At 42.2% G+C, this 22004-nt stretch overlaps 3 protein-coding genes across 3 annotated transcripts; 1 reads left to right on the forward strand and 2 right to left on the reverse strand.

The window, feature by feature from the left end:
• Positions 1–274: 274 nt before the first annotated feature.
• Positions 275–21742, forward strand: LOC132259165 (uncharacterized). The gene is made up of 19 exons (XM_059756716.1): positions 275–472; positions 529–622; positions 684–848; positions 910–1232; positions 1290–3471; positions 3636–3759; positions 4442–4626; positions 4722–4939; positions 5095–5126; positions 6646–7054; positions 7117–7812; positions 7876–8097; positions 8155–8729; positions 8793–9167; positions 10700–11285; positions 11823–12960; positions 13030–13638; positions 13695–14193; positions 21626–21742. Exons 1-18 carry the CDS (start codon positions 275–277, stop codon positions 14138–14140), a joined length of 8577 nt encoding a protein of 2858 aa, XP_059612699.1. The 3' UTR covers positions 14141–14193; positions 21626–21742.
• On the reverse strand, positions 9236–10511 carry LOC132259015 (gastrula zinc finger protein xFG20-1-like). Its single transcript, XM_059756547.1, has 3 exons — positions 10336–10511; positions 9606–10262; positions 9236–9551 (listed from the first exon to the last, which is right to left on the reverse strand). The coding sequence occupies exons 1-3, from the start codon at positions 10425–10427 to the stop codon at positions 9530–9532; spliced, it is 771 nt and encodes a 256-aa protein (XP_059612530.1). The 5' UTR covers positions 10428–10511; the 3' UTR covers positions 9236–9529.
• On the reverse strand, positions 14218–18118 carry LOC132259166 (mucin-3B-like). Its single transcript, XM_059756717.1, has 5 exons — positions 18085–18118; positions 17379–17449; positions 16744–17321; positions 14894–16644; positions 14218–14820 (listed from the first exon to the last, which is right to left on the reverse strand). The coding sequence occupies exons 1-5, from the start codon at positions 18116–18118 to the stop codon at positions 14333–14335; spliced, it is 2922 nt and encodes a 973-aa protein (XP_059612700.1). The 3' UTR covers positions 14218–14332.
• Positions 21743–22004: the final 262 nt, after the last annotated feature.

The raw sequence follows: 22004 nt of genomic DNA on the forward strand, positions 1-22004 counted from the left end.
ATACACAATATGCGTGTTTGGTAGAATATTAGAAACGATTTATTTCGAAATTATGCAGTATAAACATTTTTTTTAATCCTCTTTGCGGCTCTCACCTTTAAGTTCTACATTGCGCGCCGAGCGCCATCATCGCAGATCAGAGGAAAAGTGAGGTTAAGTATTGTTTACGTGTGAAAAACCGCTTAGCTTTCAGTTTCATTTTACACGTAAAAAGCGGAGTTTAATCTTGAATAAAATACAAGAGTTTGTGAAGGAGATTATCAGCGACTACAATATGCCGCGAATGGAGAACGAGCTGCTGCAGCTCTCGGAGAACATCGCGTCTAACACTCTGAAAGTCCGGACAGGAGCTGCGGAGAGATTAAATTCTCTCCTGGACAATCCAGAGGCAAGAGACGCAATCTCTCACAATGTATCTATTGATTTTGGCTCAAAGGATCTCTTGAATCACGTCCTGCAAGGACTGAAGAAAGTAAATAACTAATTCTGTGCTTTGAAAACCTTGATGTCGATCAAAATCCTTTCCAGCAAATTGAAAAGTACGCCCGGACTGAGAGACCTGATAAGTGGCTGACTGTGTTCAACTCCTGCGTCCAAAAGATAATGGGAATCATCAGCCAGAGTGAGTTCGAGGACCAAACATTTAGTTTATCGTGAGATATTGACTAAAATCTTTCTTCTAGATCCTCTGCTGATTGACAGTTCATATCTAGTGGAGAAATTCATCTCTATTCTGGAAGATGAAAGCCTCCTGACCTTCTGCGGGACGCAATTTATTCAAATCATCATCAGCTACTTCTCTGCAAATGATGTGACACTCTGTCGCGTAAAACTAGCCCAATGGAATGGTAGATATTCTCCTTTTCGCAGAACTTTATCAAAATAATTCCGCCAAATGATGATTTCTAGATCTTCTGGACATCCTCGTGGATTTGTATCTTGACAGCAATTCTATCACGAAGATCCTTATTCTTCAGGCAGTGAGAACTGTGCTCCAGGAAGGGGTGAAACACAGCTACATCTTAATTCACTTGCCTCAGTTTGTGGAGAAGTTCGAAAGAATCTTCCTTTCGGCCAGTGAAGATTGTATGCGAAGAGAGGCTTTTAGCGTCAACTACACTCTCTGCGAAGTCCTAGCTGTACAGAATACTTCCCTGGTGGATAAGCATTCAAGGAAGATCTTGCCGAAGATCATCGAAAATTATTATCTCGCGCGTCATGATGATATGAAGGTATAGAGAAACTGATTATCATTACAGTCTTACCTTATTGCAATATTTTTGTTACAGGAAGTAAGTGTGAAGTTCTTTCATCTAGTACTGATCCTCAGTACTCTTCCTGATGCATCTTCGGACGATGAAACATCGTGGAACTGCCTGAAATTGAAGATGTTCAACATTCTGGACACTGAACTCAAGCATGTGGTGAAGATTTCGGAGAATAGGAAGTTCTCAGTGTCGCCTATATTGGTGAAATTTGGCGCTTGTCTTTATATGGATTTGATCCGGAGCAAGTTTATCACCCACTCCAGTCGTGGAAATGATGAGCAAGCGAGGAAGAGAGCTCGATTCAATGAGAATTTCCAGGGGCTCCTCGATATGGTAAACCCAGCGAACCAGGAGATCGATCTGGGATGGTTCTGTATTCTCTGTGAGATAGTAATAAATCACAGAGATCTTCATTTGCTGGAAGGAGAGATGGAGAAGGTGGTGAAAATTCTGGAATTATCTCAAATGAGTCTCAAGGCTGATGTTCTGATGGAGTATTTCTGTGGAGCTGCAGCGATTCTCTTGACAGAGACAAAGAGAAATCCAAAGTGCAGAGAAATCTTCCTGACAATTGCTCAAAGAATCCTCAAATTATCTTCGATCGACGCTTTTTCCGCGGATCTAATCAGCAAGATCATCGCTTGTGGAATTATTCCATTGCGACAGCGAGTGAAGATCATTGAGGATTTCTTGGGAAACAAGGAAGAGACAAGAGAGATGAAAATCCTCATAACAGCTTTCAATGATGCCAATGCTAAAGAGATTTTTTTCTCGAAAAATCCCCTGAATACAATTACTACGTGGACTTCTACCTCAACAGACGTTTTAGTTAAACTGCAGCCAAATTTAGTGGCTGAAATGGTGGTGGTTTACCTCGTGAATGCAATAAGGTTAGAAGAAACACGTCCAGAAGATGTGAGGAAATCGAAGATCATCGATAAGGAATATTCTGAAGCAATGAAGGAAATTCAGGGAAACTTAAATGACAAGTTTCTCTGCAAGTTCATCGAAAAGAGTGAGGAGAAGACCAAAGGAATTCCCCAACGAGGACAATTGGTTGGAATTCATCTTCAGGAGTTGATGAGGAGTCTTTGTGTTTTGCCGATAAATATTCCCAGCGAAGTGGCGGCTTTATACTTCACCAAACGTGCCGAGATATTTCTCCGAATCCACAATGCAGTCAAGAAAGTTCTCCTGAACGAGGTGGAGAACTTTCTGGTCATGTTGCGATCTGAAGTAATGAAGAATATACAGGAAGTCGAGAGGCGCCTCACAGAGAAGAAGCGTGAATTGTCGAGAAGTCACATCATGAGTCTGATTGAGAGACTGTCGCACTTCTTCAAAGAGGATAATCAAGGCCTGATAAGAGATTGTGAAGTTTCTGGCATTGTAAAGTACGTTGCTGAGCACTTTCAAAATTGCTACTCTCACCTTGGAGGTGCCAACGAAGAGTCCTACCGCGTCATACTGACAAACTGCCTCCAGTGCATGGTTCATATGCACAGTTTCCATGCAGTATCGGTGGAGAATTCTTGGAGGAGGATTACAGACAGCCTCCTAGATTCTGAGACCAAAGCTACTCGCAGAATTACTTTGGATGTGCTAAAGACGATCGTCCAGATGCCCTATGCAGATTCTTTGGCTGATTGGACGTGCACTGAGATTGAAGACCTCACGTCGAAGTTCAACAAGTGTCCAGAAGTACTTGAAGAACTCCTGGGAATTATACGAGATGCAGCGGTGTATTTCAAAGACAATAATCCTGAGAATCTGGACAAAATCCTAGAGCTCTTCACCAAGCTCCTCAATATCTCACTGAAGAACATCTACCGCCCACAGATTGCGAAGATTCTTATCGAACACATTGTCCACTTCTTCCTGAACGGCGTGGCGGATGATCAGGATACGGCCGAAACGTTTATTGAAGTACTGAAGCGATTTCTCAACTCTTCACTCTTCACCATTCAAATGAGTGTCGTGAGAGCCCTTGTGGAGATCTTCAAGGATGGCACAAAAGTGGACTTTGTATACTTTCCAAAGGACGATCTGGCAAATTTCTTCGTCAACAATGAGGATTCCGCGGAGAATAAATTTGCTATCATTGTGCAATTGTTTCAAGGGCTCTTCATCAATTGCTTGCCCGCCAGAAGATTTATGCTCTTCATATTCGCAGATATGCTGTCGCAACAGAACGAAGTTGATGGTAAATCAAATTTTTTTCAATATCTAATTTAACACAGTAGAGTTTTATTTCATATTTGAGAGCGAATTAGAAGGCGCAGTTTGGAGAAGTTGTCGCAAGAATAATCTTTATGTTCCGAGTCTGCAGATGGTTTCATGTTCTCTATCCATTTGCCCCCTTTTCAGCCCGCCTTGCGCGTCTGCACGACGAGCGCTTCAACCGGCAGGCGAGTGTGTGGCGCAAGTACGTGGAGTACTGCATGCCGGACATGGTGGAGCTGTGGTCACGCTGCGCGAAGCCGGTCGAAAGGTATGTTTCCCTGGTGTGGCAAAGTTGGCATTTTGAAGCGGCACTAACCGGGCATGGGAAAACTTATTTCATCTTTCCTCCTTTTCGAGTCCGTGCACAATTAAATTAGTGTGAATGTGCGCGCTCCGTTTTCGGCAACACTGGCCGAGTTTATCGGGCATTGTGCGCTCCTTTCGCACTCGTGGCGTGCGGTGCACTTCTGTGCGCCGAGTGCGAATGGAGCAAAAAGGTGTATGTGACTCCACATGAGGTTGCTGAGAAAAAAGAGGCACACGGGCGGGCCTTTCTCATAGTATTTTCAGCACATTTCGTGGAAATTCACCATCGTCTGGTGACCGAGTAGAAATGTCAGAAGATTCCCTGACTTTTCGGAAGCGCGCTCTCTGGTCTTCCAGAGAATAACAAACTGCTCGGCACATATGATGGGGTTTAAAGTGCGGGAAAGTGACTGTGTGTGACCTTCGGTGGTGGCCTTATGACGTTGGTCACGCTGAAGGTTTTCTTTCCCCGGCGCGCACATTAGCCAATAGGCTTAGCAGTCTTATGGGCTCCGGATGCGATATTCGAGACAGATTCCCGACTTTGTTGCGATGTCTCGACTGCTTGTCCCCTCTCTCGCGCACCGGCGACCAATACCATCGCACACACCATCCCACTCTCTGTGGATTCGTTGCCGAAAAAGTCACTGTGAGATGACACAGAGGCATCAGCGCCTTCCGCCGCCTCATGGTCGCCTGGTGGGATATTCATACAAACTTGTGACTTGTCCCAAGTCCACAACTCCATCTGAGCCACCTCTCTCACTCGTGCACACGCCTCTGCTGTGTTCCAGCCCACGAGCGCTCGCCTGCCGCTCATGGTCTCCCAGTGAGATATTCAGTCACATGCCGACTTTAGATGTCGTATGACCATATTCACATTTCTCAACACGCCGCCGACACGATGTGCCTCTGCATTTCCAGTTGCCCGCGATGCTCCTCGCCTTCCAAAGGGAAGGCGCACGGCCGCACTTTTCCCACTCTTGGAATTTCTGTCCTCCGCTGAATGCCACATGAGACACATTCCCGGACTATTGGGCAAAACTTTCGGCAATTCCGTCACGTTCGGCACAACAATGTTTGGTATGCTGGCGTTCGGTGTGTGTGCTAAAATCTTCCCACAATTGGCTGGTGGCACTCATGTTTGCCTGTTGAAAATTTCTGACATTTTGCCGACTAGTAAGTGGAAAGTCGGCCGTAAAACAAAATGACTTCTCCGCAACGTCATTTCGGTCTAATGAGGTGTGTGTATATGGGAAATTTGCACTGTCTTTTATGATTGCCGCGGACATTTCAGATGATTATGTCGAGTCGACGCAAACAATTCTCGTAAGAAAAATATTGTCAAAAACACTCACAGCTCACACAATGAGCAACTCCATTTCCTCCACGGAGTTGAAAGGGTTGCGAGCATTTTGTGGAAATTATGAAATCATACTGTGAAATGTATTAATATTCTCAGCTATTGGGCGGAAATGTTGAAAGAAATTATAGTGCATTTGCTATTTATTTGCTTTTGATTTACATTACTAATTCTATTGATTCAAAGAGGAGATTCTGACCATTCGCTCTCTCAAATAAAATTCTGAATTCTATGAACACTTTTTACACCAATGTCTTTCACAATGAGACGTCTTTATAATAACGCGTATGATTTAGATTCCCTAAAGATACAATACAGTATTCAGATCCTGAAAGTTGCTATGATTGTTTCTTGTCTATTCACCGTGTTCTCTCGTTCTTGTTGAATTCGTTTATTAATTCTAGTCTATTTTCAATTTTTCAAGCCTATATCGTATTTTCGTGAAATTTTGCAGCTTCTGCTTTTGAACACCCTCGATGATATCGCGCGCGAGTTTCTGTGTCAATACACCTTCTGGCATCCTAGTGTGATTTTCTAACAAATTGCCGACTTTGTCGGCAGAGTAGCGAGCGTGGTGGAACGTTGTGACTTGCTTTGGTTGTCCTTCGTGCGAATTCTGGAGACTTCTTCCTCTCGCTTCTCATGCGCCTCTATGCCAAATGGTGCCAATGAAATATTTCATGGTGGAATCACATAAAATTTATATGGGAACTTATTCGTTGTCGCATGTGAAATTTCCGATGCGATTGTCGAAACACGGCATCATCGTCGAATATTCCTGCCGCGTCTCATGTGCGAATCGGCTGCTTTTTTAGCCACGATTTTATGGCCGCCTGGTAGCTTAGTATCAGATCATCGCATAAGTAATGCGGTTTTTCCCGTAGCGTGTGTGAGATAGAGTAATAAAAATGTCCGTGCGAGGTAGAAATACGGTTGAAATGTGTGGCTTGCGATCCCGGACTGGTTGGGGTAGTAAAATGCCGTGCTTGGCAGTGAGTCTGAGCGGGATTCGATGTGAGAATGGGCGTCCTTCTCTCCTTGGCCATGAATCAATGTCAAGGATTCAGTCCAAGGATCCTAGACAAGGTCTGTGGATTTTATGAGGGACATTCTCGAAGGGACACAGCGATTGGAAAGTGGCGGGAAATTGGTGCGCGTGTCAAAATGCGTATCATTTCCCTTGTAGAAGTGAAGTGATACGAAACAGTTGGGTGAATGTCGATTGGGACATGGCAGGCAATAAGCATGTGTGTTTTATGGTGGAGCTGAAGCTAATGTGTGGCACTGTAGCACTTCGCTCAAGTTGAATGGAAGATCTTTCCTCCGGTCTTTGGGCGCCTGATGAAAAGACGAAAAAGTGAGAAAGAACTGCAACCTCAGATTTGCCCTCTTTATCCTTCTCTGGCGTACTTTTTGATCATTTTGTCTCACTAGAAGCACCTCAAATTCATATCTTACCTCTCCGTCTCTCAACATCTCTTTCAGACTCCCAACGAACATCGCTGGATGCTCATCTCGTGTCGCTTTTATGGACAAATACCGACAAATTTTTCCAAAATTCCTGATCTATCATGGCCAGGAAAAAGTTCTGAAAGAACTGGGTGCTTCTGACCCGAAGGAATTGGCGAAAAATTCCATGCTCGAGTGCTTTCCGTTCATCCTTTTGGAGCACAATGAGAAGTGTCGCAAGATGAGAGAGTTCTTTGAGAGAATCTTTGGAAATACTGGTGACTTTGCGAAGCAGAATGGAGTCCTGATCCTGCAGAAACTTTTTGAGAATTTCTGGGATAGCGCAGAATTTAAGAAACTCTTTGGTTTCTCCCACAGTGAACTCATGCTTTCTGAGTTGCAACTCAATTGTGAGCAATTCCAAAGATGTCTCGATAAATTGAATGTGAGTTTTAAGGTGAAATTTTTAGCTAAAGGGATTAATTTAATCAGGAATTGTTCTTTCAGTGGGATTTTTCGGATTCTGATGGCAATTTTTTCAGCACTCTATGCCATACTGAACCTTTTGAGGTGGTGAAAATCCTCATGAGCCTCAAGCAAGCTATTTATCGTGCGCCTGACACTCTTGAAATGCTGAATCCGATTTTACGCTTTGTCCACTTCAGCAGAAGACTCACAGCTGTGGTTAAGAGTGATTCCCTAGACAGCACAGTCAAGAGTTTCTTTTTCTGTGATGTGACAAGATTTATCCTTCATCTGGTAACCACTGTTGATTTTCCTCATAACGTGATGAAGAGTCTTCTGCAAGAGTTTTATGCAGTCTTTGAGCAGAATTTCGACAATGCTCGCGATGGTGTGAAGGATCAGCTTGAGTTTGCAGTGGAGAAACTCACGAAAATTGTGAGAAGTGTGGAGAACGAGGATGTGAAGTCAACTGCTTTGAAAACCCTGAGATTTCTTTTCATTGAAAAGCAAACTGATTTGGTGGATGTCCTAAAAGTGATCAACAATATGCCGAGAGAAGTGGAATTTGATGCCATCAGAGAGACTCAGGATGTGATTGTGAACATGAACTTTAGTAGTTCGTGTGATTTACTCATGGAAGAGACTGTGGAAAATGAGAGTAACTTGGTGAAGGATATTGATCACTTTCTGGTGATAAAGAATCCTAACATTGACAGTATCAAGCATCTCAAAAGAAAGGTAAGTTAAACTCTTTTACTGCGTAGATCGTTATGATCACAACTTTCTTCTGTACATCTTCAGTTATCAAAGAATCCTGCGAAATTGGCTGATATTTATCAGCAAGTCAACTCACAAGCCACTGATACGATTCTTCATAAACTCACCGATGTTTTGGTCAAATGTACACAATCTGAAGATGACAGCGTGAGCTTGGAAGCAACAAAGTGCCTCAGTGAGATGGGATATTTGGAAGTCAACCAATCAAAATCCACCTCAAACCCAATGGAAGGCCGGAAGAAGACAGTAAGTTAGTAAATAAATGTGTTATTTCTTTCATTCTGATTGATTTATTCTTTCTAGAAAATCTTCTATGCCGAGCAAATTATCCTGACTTATGAGAAGATCATCCAATCACTGCAGGAATTGCAACAAAACAGTGATGTTTCCGTGTCAAATGCTGCCACAGCGACACTGAATGCAATTTTCAGTGATATAATAGGCAGAGAGATGAGAAGTATGAAGAACAGGAAGATCTTCATGAGCACTAAGAGATGCAAGCAAGTTCTTAATATCTCTGAAAGCTCGGTGAATTGTCAGTCTTTGAGGCAATTGTTCAGAGCTGAGACGGGAGATACTCATGAGATGTGGATTGGAAGGGTGGCTGGGAAGATTCTGGAGGCTTGTAGCTGTTCAGCACTCAAGAAAATCACCACAAAGAGGACGTCATTCGCTGAATTTCTGGTGCCGACACTTATATCCCTCTTACTTTCAATCCACTATCGACCGATTAATGGCGAAATTCAGCAATCTGTGAAGGATTTCTTTGAGAATTACAGCAAAGATAAAACGGACAACATTGCGAGTATTCATTTGAATAAGAAATCGATACAAATCATGCTCACCATTTGCGACAGCATTCGATTTTATAATGCGGTGTACGTGAATTTATTTTGTATTTTTGCTTAGATGAACTGATTTTGTGTCTTTCAACTCTGCAGATCTTACCACGACTCAAACAATGCCAAAACATTCCAAAGGATCGAACTGAGTAATCTACAGATTGCTGATGCCGCGTGCTACAGTGAAAACTTCACTGTATCCTTGGTATTTGCCGAGATGTGGATCGCTGAACAGATGAATATCGAGAAGAAGACTTCACGGGATATTCTAGGGACCGCCATCAGAGAGATTTTGATCAAGTGCTACGAAGCGATTGAGGAGAACGACGCTGCAAAACCATTCTATGACCTAGAAGAGATGAGATTGTGGTATTTGAACAATGATTCTTCCATTGGGAGGTGTTTTGTGGAGCGCGACACGGCGAATGCACTGAAATTGGAGCAATCCGATCAATATGAGCAACTCTTGCAGAGGTAAGTCAAAATACATCGTTTTATTTATGCAGAATCCGCACAAACGATGCCACTTCCTTTACAATCTGGGCACTCCATTGTCTCATCCTCGAATTCATGCTCATACTCATGCTTTTCTAAACTGCGCTCAGACTTAAAGACGTCGCCGCAGATTTTGCAAGGGTAAAAAATGTGGCCTTTTTGGTGACTTTTCATATGAACAGCGAGAATTTGCTTTTGACTGAATTGCTCGTTGCAAATCTCGCAGCTGAAGTGTTCGTTGTGGGTTTTCAGGTGTGAAATGTAGAATTTCTTAAGTCTGAATCCTTTATCACAGTGACGACATGTGAATTTATCTCTCAGATTTTTGGCCCGAACTTTCTTCAGCGGAGGAGATCTGAAAAGCTAGACAGTTTATTATCTATTTCTATTCAATTTTATGATAAATTAATGCTTTACCCCATCGACATGTGGCAATCCTCCAAGTGTGCATCAAGGCCTGCTACTCCATTGCAAGCCTTGCCACAGATATCACAATCTATCATGGGAAGTACTTCTGGATGGGCAGTTTCTATGTGACTGTTAAGTTCAGGCTTTCCGACTGATACCATGTTGCAGTGTGGACACGTCACGAATTTCGTGACATGCCTAAAAATATGCGTCTTCAGCCGATCCCTTCGGCTAAAAGTTTTGCTGCAGAATTGGCATGGATAAGACTTCTCGTGAATTTTTGTGGGTTTCTTGACATGTGTTTTGTAGATGTGTTGAGCTAAACTACACTTTAGGGTAAATTTTTCTGAGCACAGAGCGCATTCAAATTTTTCGTTCATGTGTATCCTGACATGCTGTCGTAAGGCAATAGCAACCCTGAACGTCTTGTCGCAATAAGGACATTTCTCTTCCTTCGCTGGTGGCGTGGTTTCATGAATCACAATATCAAAGTCTTCCTGAGGTTTTGGATGAATGGCCATGTGCATCTCAAGATTGGCACGTCTTGTGAACACTTTACCACAGACTTGACACTTATTCTCATCACTCCTGTTGATCCGTATTAGATTTTCAACATCGCTGATTTCTGTTATTTCAAACTGCACTTCTGCATCATCAGCAAAATCCCTGTTAAAGAGGAAAATGAATCAATATTGTGTGTTAAACGCGTGCAACCAAATTAACTTTTCCGGATACTCACAGTATTTCATTAGTGGTTGAGACATTATTCATGAAAAACTCTTCTTTTACAATCACACTTTTCAAATGTTCGTCTTTCTTCTTTACATCCATCCTGGATTGGGACGAAATTGCAGATATTTCTGCAATCGGTTTGAGATGGGAATTGTTGTTTTACTTTTCATTGCTCGCATGGCGTTTGAGAGAAACGTCAGAATGTAATGTTATAATCTCTTAATTTAAAATGTATAGTTAAGAAGAGTTAAGAGGAATTCAAACTAGTTACTGATATGCAAGTGCTTTTTCTGTTAATGATTTTGTTTTTAAAAATATAATTGTTTTTCAGTGTCTCGCATAAATTATCTATAATTTCTGTTCTTTTACAGATCTGGCCTTCACTACTTGACCAACTATTTGTCGCCTGAGCAGAACTTTAATTGCGCCTGGAGAATGGGCGACTGGAATGTGCTGGAGAAAGATTCATCTGCAGACAAGAATTGCGACTTTGAGCGCGATCACTACAAAGCGCTAAAGAATGTGATGAAGGGCGATGAGAATCTCACGTGGTTGTCCATTGAGAAGTCACGGCTGAGCTTAGTGGAGTCGATGAGGAGGAAAAATCCTCAATCGTCAAGGATATTCTGCAATCACTTTACGATGCTGCGTCAAATGCAGCAAATTGAAGATTTCTCACTAGCATTCTTCAGTGGCGATCGCGAAGATGCTTTGGTGCGATTGTATGACAAGTGGCAGTGGCACGATACTTTGCCTTGTACATCTTTTGTAGAGAAAGAGAAAATTTTGGCACAGAGATTAGCCATCTTGAGTGCGGCAAATGATGTGAAGATGACCGCAGAGAAGCATAAAACTCTCCTGCGGCTCGTTCACGAGGCCAGAGATGCCAATTGTGACAATATTGCCATTAAATACCTCAAACATCTGCGGAGTCTCACTCTGGACGACGAAATAGAGGTGAGATTTCAGGTTTTATTGCAGACTTTTTTTTTTAACGTCTTGATATCATACAAAATTTTTAACATTGAGAAATTCCATGTATGCAATGGTGAAAAGCACCATAATAATATTTTTGCATGCGAGATCAATGTGTGTTTCCTCACGGAAAGAATTCTTTCTTTCGCCAATGAGCAAACAACGAAAGTAGTAGCTGAATATTTATGAAGCTGCTGGGTGATTTCTTTCAAAATCACCACCTTGAAAGAAACAAATAATAGTATTTTGTGCTTCGTGTGATAAATATTGAGAAGTCACGATATTTGCACATTTGAGAGAATTGATTTTCTCAAACAACTCAATTATTCGTTGATCCATGGCGAAGATCATGATAGCATTCGGAAAATGCAATTATACCATGAGATTTGCTTGTGTTTACAATTGATTTCAATACATTTTCCTATAATTCGTACACAATTTCTGTTATTTTTTTTCTCATACACCTTTTACCTATTTACCTGTAGAGTGGAGCAATAATATTACCCCTTTTTCTTCTAGTCTAAAATGCTCCTTGAAGATGCTCAACTCTGCAAGAAATTTGGCTACACAGATTTGGCAAAGAAACTATTCTCATCACTTGTTTGTGATCAGAAATACGAGTCATTTTTCACGAGAATTACAGGATTGTGGACTTGTGGGGAGTTTTTCTCTGACAATATGAGTGAGAATCCCAGTGAGATATATCAGGATTACTTCCTGAAAGCCAAGAATGAGGTGAATGATTATCAAAAGCGCTGTCAAAGTGTCGGCAATGAAATGAAGAGCATCCAAGAGGAGAAGATAAAGATTTTCACAGCTGTGGCGAAGTTCGCAGATAAAATCTACACTGAACGTGACAAGTACCTGAATTCAAATGAGTACAAAGAGAAGTGTCACTATATTGAGTTGACACAGAAGGAGGCGCAGAAGTTATCCGCACAGAAATCATCGAGTGCGGAGTTAAAGAAGAGGAATTATATGAAGCGCTATATTTTAATGAAGAACAGTGAACTGGACAAGAATGAGATTGAGTGCATCCGCAATGACAGGAATCAATATCTCTCAATTGCCATTGATTATTACGTCTGTTTGGCGGTTTTCGGAGAGAACTGTGATGTGTACATCTCGAGACTGGTTTCGTTGTGGTGCTCAAATCATTCGGAGAAGAAAGTCACTGAGATCTTAACGAGGGTGATCGATCAAGTGCCAAGCTATAAATTTCTAAAAGTCCTGCCACAACTTGCTTCACGACTGGGACACTCTAATATGGCATTCAGGAATCTCGTGGAGAAGACGATCGAGCGATGCTGCTCAGATCATCCCTACCACTCGCTCAATCATATAATGGCCCTTCAAAATGCCAATAATGATGCCGAAGAGGACAGTTTTGACGAGAGCAGTCACATGTTGCAGACCAACGCCAAGAAGATCATTCAGAGATTGCGAAGCAATTGCAAAGTGAAGAATATTGTCGAAGAACTGAATGATGTCAGTGTTGCCTTTATTGAATTGGCAAATAAAACGATCGAACCAATCTCACAAACCTTGAAATTGAGCCCTAATGAGAAGATCCTAAAAATGGGCAATAAGCGACTCTTTCACCTGCCAACTGTGAATCTTCCTGTGAGAAAAGACTGCAATTATGCTAATATAACATGTAAGTATCCTCGTGGCACAGCAGTCCTGATCTTGATAAGAATTTTTCTCTATCATTCTCTGATTTCAGACGTAACTCAGTGGTCAAATGAGTTCAGCATTCTTTCCGGCATTAACGTTCCTAAGCGTTTGGTTTGCATATGCTCAGACGGGATTAATCGAAGTATTATTGTGAAGGGGAATGACGATCTTCGTCAGGATGCACTCATGCAGCAGGTGTTCCTCTATATCAATGATATCTTCAGAAGGGAAAGTCACATGCAAAAGCTTCAAATTCGCACGTACAAAATCATTCCACTGACCAAGAGATCGGGATTTATGGAGTTTTGTGAAAATTCGACGCCCTTCACGACGTATTTGTCTAGAGCTCACGCACGCTACAGGCCGTCTGAACCATCTTACAATGATGCTCGTCGGATTATTCAGAGCTATGCGCAACAGGATCCTCAGACGAAATTGTCAGAGTATTTGAAACTCTGCGAGAAAGTGAAGCCAGTGTTCTACAACTACTTTCTGGAGCAGTTTCAAGATTCGAGGCAGTGGTACGAGAGGAGATTGGCGTACATCAACACAGTGGCGTCAACATCAATGGTGGGATTCATTCTGGGCATTGGAGATCGCCATCTGGGCAATATATTGCTAGATCAGAAAACAGCAGAAATTATTCACATTGATTTTGGTAAGTTTTGTTTCAATGATATGAATTATTTATCTGCATTTGTGTTCACTTTTCAGGCATTGCTTTTGAGAGAGGTGTCATTCAAAACACTCCAGAACTCGTACCATTCCGTCTCACGCGTGATATCGTGTCGGCGATGGGATTTTTGGGTGTGGACGGGATCTTCAGGCGCTCGTGTGAGATGACAATGGAGGTGTTGCGTGAAAATCAGGCAACAATTAACACAATTCTCGAAGTTCTCCTCTATGATCCCCTGTGCAATTGGAGCACGAGCCAGCAGTCCGAGAAGAGTGCATCGTCAAATGAGAGTATGCACGTGAGTGAGCAGAAAAATGCATCGGCCGCTCGCGCGCTCTTTCGCGTTAATGAGAGACTCAGTGGACGTGATTCCAACTCCACTACTGTCCATGCTGTTGGCACTCAAGTGGAGAGACTCATTCAGCAGGCGATAAATCCGGCAAATCTCTCGCGAATGTTTTGCGGTTGGAGTGCATTTTATTGATGCAGAAAAAAATGTGAGGCGCACACGATGAATATCGGAGGGAAACAGATCAAGTAAGATTTATTTTATCTCTTCCATAACTTTTTTTATATTGTCTTTTTTCACTCAACAATAATTTCTGAAAGTGGCTTTTTTTTAAACATATTTTATACACATGAATTGTCAATTTTTTGGGAGATTTAGAGAATGGAATCAGTCGAATTTGGGAAAGAAGGCCTGAATGGGAAGAATGGGATCATCAGTGGCTATTGTGAAGTATTCCGGTATCCGTCGATTTTTTGAGTTGGTGTTCACACTCTTGGCGGACTTTTCGGTTGAGATATCATTGATGAGATTAGTGTTGATGAGGGACTCGGTTGTTTTGGAGGTTTGATGAGCATAAGGTCGGTAGGAATGATCGTTCTTGGCGATCTTCATAATGGACGTCTCCAGTTTATGTTCTGTTGTCGTGTCGACTTTTATACTCTCAGGTGAACTCGTCTCTTCAACGCGATGTCTCTGCTTCGTAGTGAACATCTTGTCCTGGGCAGCCTGAAAGCGCCTGTGATTCTGCGTGCTCGATCGCGTTGACGACTCCAGTTCTGTAGTCGAAGACGGCGACGTTGACTTTTGGTTGCGGAAGTCTATCCTACTTGAACCACGACGTGTTGAGAAGGCTGTTGATCCTCGCGAAGCGGGTCCTAAAGCACAAAGAAAACACACAAGAACTCAAGCAATAAGCTTAATTTGCATTGGACTTCAATGGTTCCTCACCTTCTGTTGAGGGCTTAGTGAAAGATGGCCTAGTGAAGGTGTTATTCCTCGTTGGGTGGAATCTCTTGGATGTTGATGTTGTCGTACTCGTGCTGGATTCCGTGGATAGAGTGTTGTCCTCACCTGAATCTGTTGTCGTCGTGGAGGGACGTGTTGGGAACCTCTTTCTCGTAAACTTGGGTGTTGTTACAATCTCTGATGGTTGATTGGTTGTCGTTGTAGTTGAGAGATTGTTGAGATAGTAGCTGCTGTTTTTCAGGCTCAACCTCGGCCGACTGATAGAGTTATACTTTGCCATTGGTTTCAATGTTGATGAATTAATTTGGACCACTGCTGGAGTTGTCGATGCCGCTGTTGCTGTGCTGTTGATAGCCTCATCTGTCGTTGGTGCTACTTGATCTGATATTTCAGTGACAGAAGTTGTGGGGATTTCTGGGGATTCTGTTGTCGTTGTCGTTGTGTCTGTTCTTGTTCTCTGACGGAATCTTGCAGAGAGTCTTGTTGTTGATGTAACGTCTGGTCCCGCCGTCACATTCCTCTCTGCTTTGACAGATTCTCTGACCGATTCTTTGGGGAACTTATCGATCCAGTTAGGATCATTGATGTTGCTCTTGTATCTGTGACCAGGTTTCCTCCTTCGTTGCTTCAGCTTCGATCGCTGCGTTGTGGTCTCATAGATAGTGACAGTGGATGATGAGGAGGGATACTTCATGAACTTGTAGAAGTGCGTGTGTGGCTCTGGTCCTATTGTGGTCACGTCGGTCGTGTCTTCCCGCACTGGCTTGATGATTTCTGTTGTGGTGTCGAAGAGGTCCTTGAAGTCGATTGTATTTCGGGTTGGAGCAGTTCCAGTGACGGCATCTTCGATTGTGAAGAAAGTGTGACTGCCGGAGAACTGAGGTTTTCTGAGGTGATGACCGTAGCTATTAGGTGTGGGTAGGAAGGGAGTGTAGACTGTGGCGGATGGTTCTTTGATTTCATTGAGTCGGAAGTGACTTGAGGAGAGTTTGTCACCTGGCGACATCATTGTGGTTGGGATGGTGGGCAGAATAGGATACTTTCGTGAGGGAGACGTGAAGTCCATGAAGGAGTTGGATTGGAAGGCGAATCTGTTGAGATCCTGAAGTGGTGACTTGGAGATGTTGTATTTCTTAAGGATCTCAATTGGTCGGAAGTTCTGTTCTCCGCTGATGTCCACAGAAGAGACACTTGAGGGAATCTGTGGCAGACCCTCCATGATTTGTATGATGTTTCGATGCCGATTGAGTTCATTGAGAACATCTGATGATTTGAGTGTTGGCTTGGCCTCCTTTACTACTGCATTTTCCCTCACAATGGGCGTAAATGGGCCTTCTTCGAAGATGGTGATCCTCGTCCTGTTCTCATTTCTACTCCTCACACCTGCTTCCACACTTTTTGGTGGTGGCACCTCACTGGGTGACGCCTTCGGTTGCTCCTCTAGCGGCTTCACCACCGCCTTGGGCACTGTATTGTTGATGATCTTGGACACCACTGGGGTTACATTCTTCGTCTGCTTGATGAAGTGCGATGCCAGAACGTGATTCTTGAACACATTCGGCGCCAGCACAGGAACCGTCAGCTTCTCCAGGATGTTCGAGTAGGAGGCGTACGGCTGCTTGTGATTGGTCGCGAGTGCCAGGTGTGCCTGGAGTTTATTGAGGACAGGATGTGGCTTCAGTGTTGTCTTCCCTTGAAATGTTGCCGATTGCGGCATCACCACAGGTGTATCTCTATGAAGATGCATGCAAAAGAGAAGCGTGATGATCGTGCGACAGAGCAGAAAAGGGTTTGATTTAGAAATCCACTGTGTCTGATTTCTGCTCACTTACCTGAATATCAATGAACTCGGGCTGGCTTGCAGCAGAGGAATGTAGCTGTAGTGGGTGATTGTGGGGCTCATGTTCACCGATGGCACCACGCTGGGGATCTTCTGTGTCGAGGAGTGAACCAGCGGCAGATGATGATCGATCTCGCTTAGGTAGATGGGCGCTTTGTAGCCATTCGCGACCACTGGGCTGACGCCGGACGTGGTGACGGTGTACTTGGGCGAGAAGGGCTTGAGGTCGTTGAGCAGGGCGGCACGGAACTTTGGACTAGATGCATTGGCGCCAAAGATCGCGAATGGATTCCTGTACTGTTGGTACTGTTGATTAGCGCTGTACTGTTGATTGTTGTGCTGTGGATTGGTGCTGTACTGATGATTTGTGCTGTACTGCGCCTGCAAATCCTTCATCTTTGCATTCAGCACCTGTGCGTTGTAGTGCGCGATCTGGAGGAGTTGAGCTGTATTGGCTTTGGCCAGGGTTGGAATGGAGATGAATTGGGTCGCCACTTGAGGCTTGGGAGCCGATTGCTGTGCAGCTTGGACAGCTTGAATGGGGGTGAAATGCACTGGGCGCCAGGCCATCTGAAAGGGAAGTTGATTAGTCCTGAAAGACAATCCCTGAAATGGGCCCAATCTTACGGATAAATTGATGGCTCTCGATGTCGAATCATCACAACAAGCTAAATTGACGCACAACACCAGGAAGAGTCCTAGAAATGAGAAATATTTTCCCTCATTTGCATGATTTCCCATATTTATCTCATTTAAACAAAGTGAGTAATATCCCACCAACATGTGATTATAGGTGCTTCTTCTTGTCGACAGAGTAATTCAATAAGTCAATTACAAATGATCGTCAATCAGCTAAAATGTTCCACTCTTTGCCGACACTTTTGCATCGCAAAAATGGAAATATTTTGCAAGTCGTGCAAGATGCATTTATGGGTTTCTTCTCTGTTTTCAAGACGTTCATTTAGAAAGTCATAAATTAACATGAATTTCAATTGTTTTATGGTTTTCTAACCACTTATGAATTATTTAAGATTAAGATGTGCCGAAGAGAAGGAAAAACACACGCAGATGTAATGCTATCTATTGGCAAAAAAATCTGGGAATGCCATTTCAAGTTGATTTATCAATATAGGCATCTGATTAAAATATTACTTTCACTGGGATGTTTTTAAAAGATTCATTTATTCAGCTCAAAATTAACAAATCTTCAATGAAATGACAATTTTCGTAGGCAAAATATCTCATGAAATTTAATGCTTCCGAAAGATTTGTACACGAAGTTTCTCAGTGTTTTATGGGTCAAATTGAACTGGAATTGTGCACTTAAACTCACCCCAAATAACAAGGCTGAATAATTTGGTATTCATTTTTGCTGCTGATTTGGAGATCTGTATTATTGAATTGTTTCTAATTAACACTAAATCACTTAAATTGGTTGCTTTTTGCAGAAGAGGGAGAATATAAGTGTTGCTTTTGCGAAAAATTGCTATTTAATCACATAATTGAGGACACAAATTGTCTCCACTTTTCTTGCTTGGGTTTCAGGAAACACTTTAACTTTTCGGGGGAAATGGGAACACTTTTGGGTGAAAATGTTGCATCCGATAAAAAAGCACAGCACACACAGTTTTTTTTTCTTAAATGTAGAGTTGATAAAAGTGTTGGATGGAGAATTTACGCGCTAAAAATTAATGTCACAGGTCAGTTGAGTCTCTCTTCCTATAGTCACAGATGCACAGTTTAGTAGTATAAATTGTCTTACAATCCAGCATAAAAAGCAGGACAGCAACTGGCAGCATAAACTTCCCACATTTTGCACGATAGAGACACGGAACTCGATTGCACAGAATTGATTTAATTGTTGGTGTGCTGATGGCAGTGATGAAGAGACCAATTTACACAATTTCTTTTATTTCACTTGGTCGCGTCGCACTAATTCAAAACACTTTGTGGCTCCGGGTTTGGCCAAAAAAGGGCTTCACAGCTCTATTGATGAAACGATTTGCCTTTGTTGATGATTGGTTTCGATGGTGTTTTGGGCCGTTTGTGAAAATTTCACGCGCGAACGTGACAAAAATGCTTGATTTTGGTGAAAACAGTCTCTCCTTTGATTTGATGATGGAAAGAAATTATGATATTTGTGTGTTTGGTCGCGAGGTTGCAGAGAGAGAAGAGTTGTGACTTCTTTATTCGCTGCTGCCAGCGAGACTTAACTGTTTCTGAGACAAGTACTCAAATCATACTAATGCGTTTACTGGTGCTGGAATTCTTCGGTACCCACCTTTGAGTTTGCCTCAGCTGCACATCTCGCGATTATACCGATAGATTGCACTCATGTATATATTGAAGGCATCGCCAAGCATAGGCTAACAGTGTTGCCTCTCGATTTTCATCATTGATGTGTGGTAAAATTCACCACAAACACTCGCGCAGCAGCACGCGAAGAGGCGGCCAAGAAGTCGATGGTCTCATGGCTGTTTTATGATAATCCCCGAAGCATATTTGAGAATATCTATGCTCTGGGAACATCTTTTTTTCGCTGGCAAATCACTTCCGCCATGTCTCTATATTCATCACCTGTAGCGATGTTCTTGTCCAGCGCAAGCGAAGAGAATCCGTCCTGAGAACATTTCCCACAGGAGGAATTGACTCTGGAACGGTTGGTATGGCAAAACAAATCGCAAGAGACAAGTTGATGCTCGTTAACAGGAGATGAGCGTGTAATGGGTGTGAATATGCGTTTCATAAAATGAATGATATTTGAGTGAGTGTAATTTAAATTAAGCACAAAAGTCAAGTTCACGAGCAAAATACACGCACAATGTAGGGTAACGGATGTAATTTACTGCTTAACGCACTTTCTCACTAGAATTTGCCTCTTTTTGTGCTTCTCAGCTGATGATTTGTGTAGTGGGAAATTTTGAAAATAGCATCTTCTTTTGTTGATCCAAGACAGAAGTCTCAAGTGTAGTTTATGAAGGCTCAAAAAGAATTGAAAATGAACTGCTAAAGGGGTGCGTCATCGAGAAAATTGGGAGATCAATTATAGAAAATAGTAAGATACTTTTTCTGGGACTTTTCAGTCTTCAAGCACGAGAAAAGTTCTCCGGACAGAATCCGCTAAGCTAATTATTTAGCCTGACGTATGACTTGAAGTAGTGAACTTTTCTGGGATCTCCTGAACTCATAAGCATCGCATTTCTCAATGACGTGCCCTGAAGAAATGCTTTGACCGATAAATCTGACTGAAGGAAATTTTGCATATCTCACACAAACACAATCAATCATCATTTTCCTATTTAATTTCTATTGAATCTCTCTTGAGCTTCGCCATTGTGGCCAACAAAGTGATTAATTGAAAAAAATTGAGATAATCAATGAGAGTTTATTCAGAAATTTAAACATTCCACAATCAGAGAAAAATTGTGTTTTCTCTCACAAATGGTGGAAAAAAATAATAATACGGATTTTTGTGTGTTGGTTTAGAAGAAGAAATTTAGCAATTCAGGTGAAAGAACGATGCTGAGATGCGAAGCATAATTTGGGAGCTCAATCGAGCGTCATTAAATGGATTTGTGTGGAAACAAATTATCTGTCATGGACTGAGTGGATTTTCCGCATCCGGCGAAGTGATTTTTGGGAGAGCGAACGAAATCATTAAGACTTGTGATGCTGAAGTTAAAGGGGGACAAGAAAGTTCTTTCGCCTCTACGGCAATTTTTGTGATATAAATCTCTTTGTCGCACTCTTTTCCCGCCGCAAAGTCAACAAAACAGACGAAATGGATGTGGTTTTTTGTGTGCAGAATCTCTAGACGGGTTTTCATTGTTGTAGCGAATGGGAAAGAAGGGCTATTAAACATTCTTCATTGATGATAAACTGTATTTCCCAGAGTGTTATTTGCAATTAATATGGAACTCACATACATTTGATGGTAAATACTCTTCGTGGCATCTCTCTTTCATCGATAATATGCAATATTTGTGTGTTTTTTGCTCGACTTTCTCCGGTGTTGGTCTGAGCTTGTGTGGCATTCGTTTGGCGGTCATTTCGAGCAGAATTGGTGGCAATTCTGTTTGACCTCCCAAATGATTCAGGACGATCGTTGCCTGTCTGGCCCTGCTCGAATGGGAGTTTCGCCCTAACACTCTCGAATCCGTGCGCAAGTGGAAGTTTTGCTGATCACATGGAAATTCATTCATGCAACAATTAATTATTAGACCATGTCTTCTCTTTCTCTCCAGCATCAGAGCGTCTTGTGCTCTTTGAAGCAGTGAGGAATGCCAATTGAAAATATTTGCGCTGCATTTTGAGGTGATTTTCAAACTCAAAACCACTGTGGAAATCACCTTCGGCGTGTCTTTCACCAATTGAACATGCCGTGCCGCTCTGGGAAAATCGAATCAATAGTTCCTTCAACTTTCGATACTCTGCGCCTTGACGTGAATTCTCTCTCCTCGCTGAATTAGTTATTGGGCAGAAAATGGATTGATGACTATCTGAATGATAGGTTCTTTTGTGTCTGACATGATTAATTTTATTTATCAGTTGGTTGTTTTTTTTTCTTCCTGTCGCTATTTACAAGATCACACTTTTTTTCTTTATACTCTTCTGCTTCACCTGCTTTACAAAACTCTGGGAGGCAATCTCTCATGACAATGTTTCTTTTCACCCTCGCAAAGTGTCTTTTGCTAAATTTCCCTTTCACTAATTCTTGTTATCACTTCTCACTTTCATATGCAATTATTATAAGTTATGCACATACAATAAGTTTTATTATATTGTTTCTCCTCCATACTAGAGAGACCACGCTAAATATTCCTAAGCTGTGTACGCGACTAATCTCAATCTCTCCTTGCTTTTGTCCATTGCAGATGACGAAATAAGGGGTTGTGACGTGAAGACGCAAGCCTGAGGTGTTTTGCTGGGGGAATTCTACCTGAACGTCTCATGGAAGATAAGTGAAACTTCTTCAGTTATATTCCGCACATTGAGAGAGTGTCCAAAAGAATAATATTGACAAGACATAAATGATTATTCATAGAATTAATAAAAAAAAATATGCAGCAAAAAAGAATCCCGATACTTTCTGAACACTCTGACAATTGCTCCTTTTGTGTGGGAAAGGGAAAAAGACCAGAATTGAAGAGCCAAAAGACAAGAAACAAATAATTTTGCACAATATTTTGTTGTGTTTTTTTCTGTCTCTCTCTCGCACTATTTATCTTAATGTCTAATTACGTTCACTGTGCT

This window comes from Phlebotomus argentipes, unplaced genomic scaffold (genome assembly GCF_947086385.1).
Source record: "Phlebotomus argentipes unplaced genomic scaffold, Phlebotomus argentipes genome assembly scaffold_18, whole genome shotgun sequence".
In the NCBI taxonomy this organism is placed as follows: Eukaryota; Metazoa; Arthropoda; class Insecta; order Diptera; family Psychodidae; genus Phlebotomus; species Phlebotomus argentipes.

Excerpts from the sequence above, each read along its gene's own strand:
- LOC132259165 (XM_059756716.1), top strand. The coding sequence starts at position 275 with ATGCCGCGAATGGAGAACGAGCTGCTGCAGCTCTCGGAGAACATCGCG. Across the intron at positions 623-683 it reads AATGGGAATCATCAGCCAGA|ATCCTCTGCTGATTGACAGT; the intron begins GTGAGTTCGAGG and ends TCTTTCTTCTAG. Across the intron at positions 7,055-7,116 it reads GATGTCTCGATAAATTGAAT|TGGGATTTTTCGGATTCTGA; the intron begins GTGAGTTTTAAG and ends TTGTTCTTTCAG.
- LOC132259015 (XM_059756547.1), bottom strand. The coding sequence starts at position 10,427 with ATGGATGTAAAGAAGAAAGACGAACATTTGAAAAGTGTGATTGTAAAA. Across the intron at positions 10,263-10,335 it reads TCAACCACTAATGAAATACT|GGATTTTGCTGATGATGCAG; the intron begins GTGAGTATCCGG and ends CCTCTTTAACAG. Across the intron at positions 9,552-9,605 it reads GATTGCCACATGTCGATGGG|CTTTTCAGATCTCCTCCGCT; the intron begins GTAAAGCATTAA and ends TAAACTGTCTAG.
- LOC132259166 (XM_059756717.1), bottom strand. The coding sequence starts at position 18,118 with ATGAATACCAAATTATTCAGCCTTGTTATTTGGG. Across the intron at positions 17,450-18,084 it reads ATTCAGCCTTGTTATTTGGG|GACTCTTCCTGGTGTTGTGC; the intron begins GTGAGTTTAAGT and ends TCTCATTTCTAG. Across the intron at positions 17,322-17,378 it reads CGAGAGCCATCAATTTATCC|ATGGCCTGGCGCCCAGTGCA; the intron begins GTAAGATTGGGC and ends CTTCCCTTTCAG.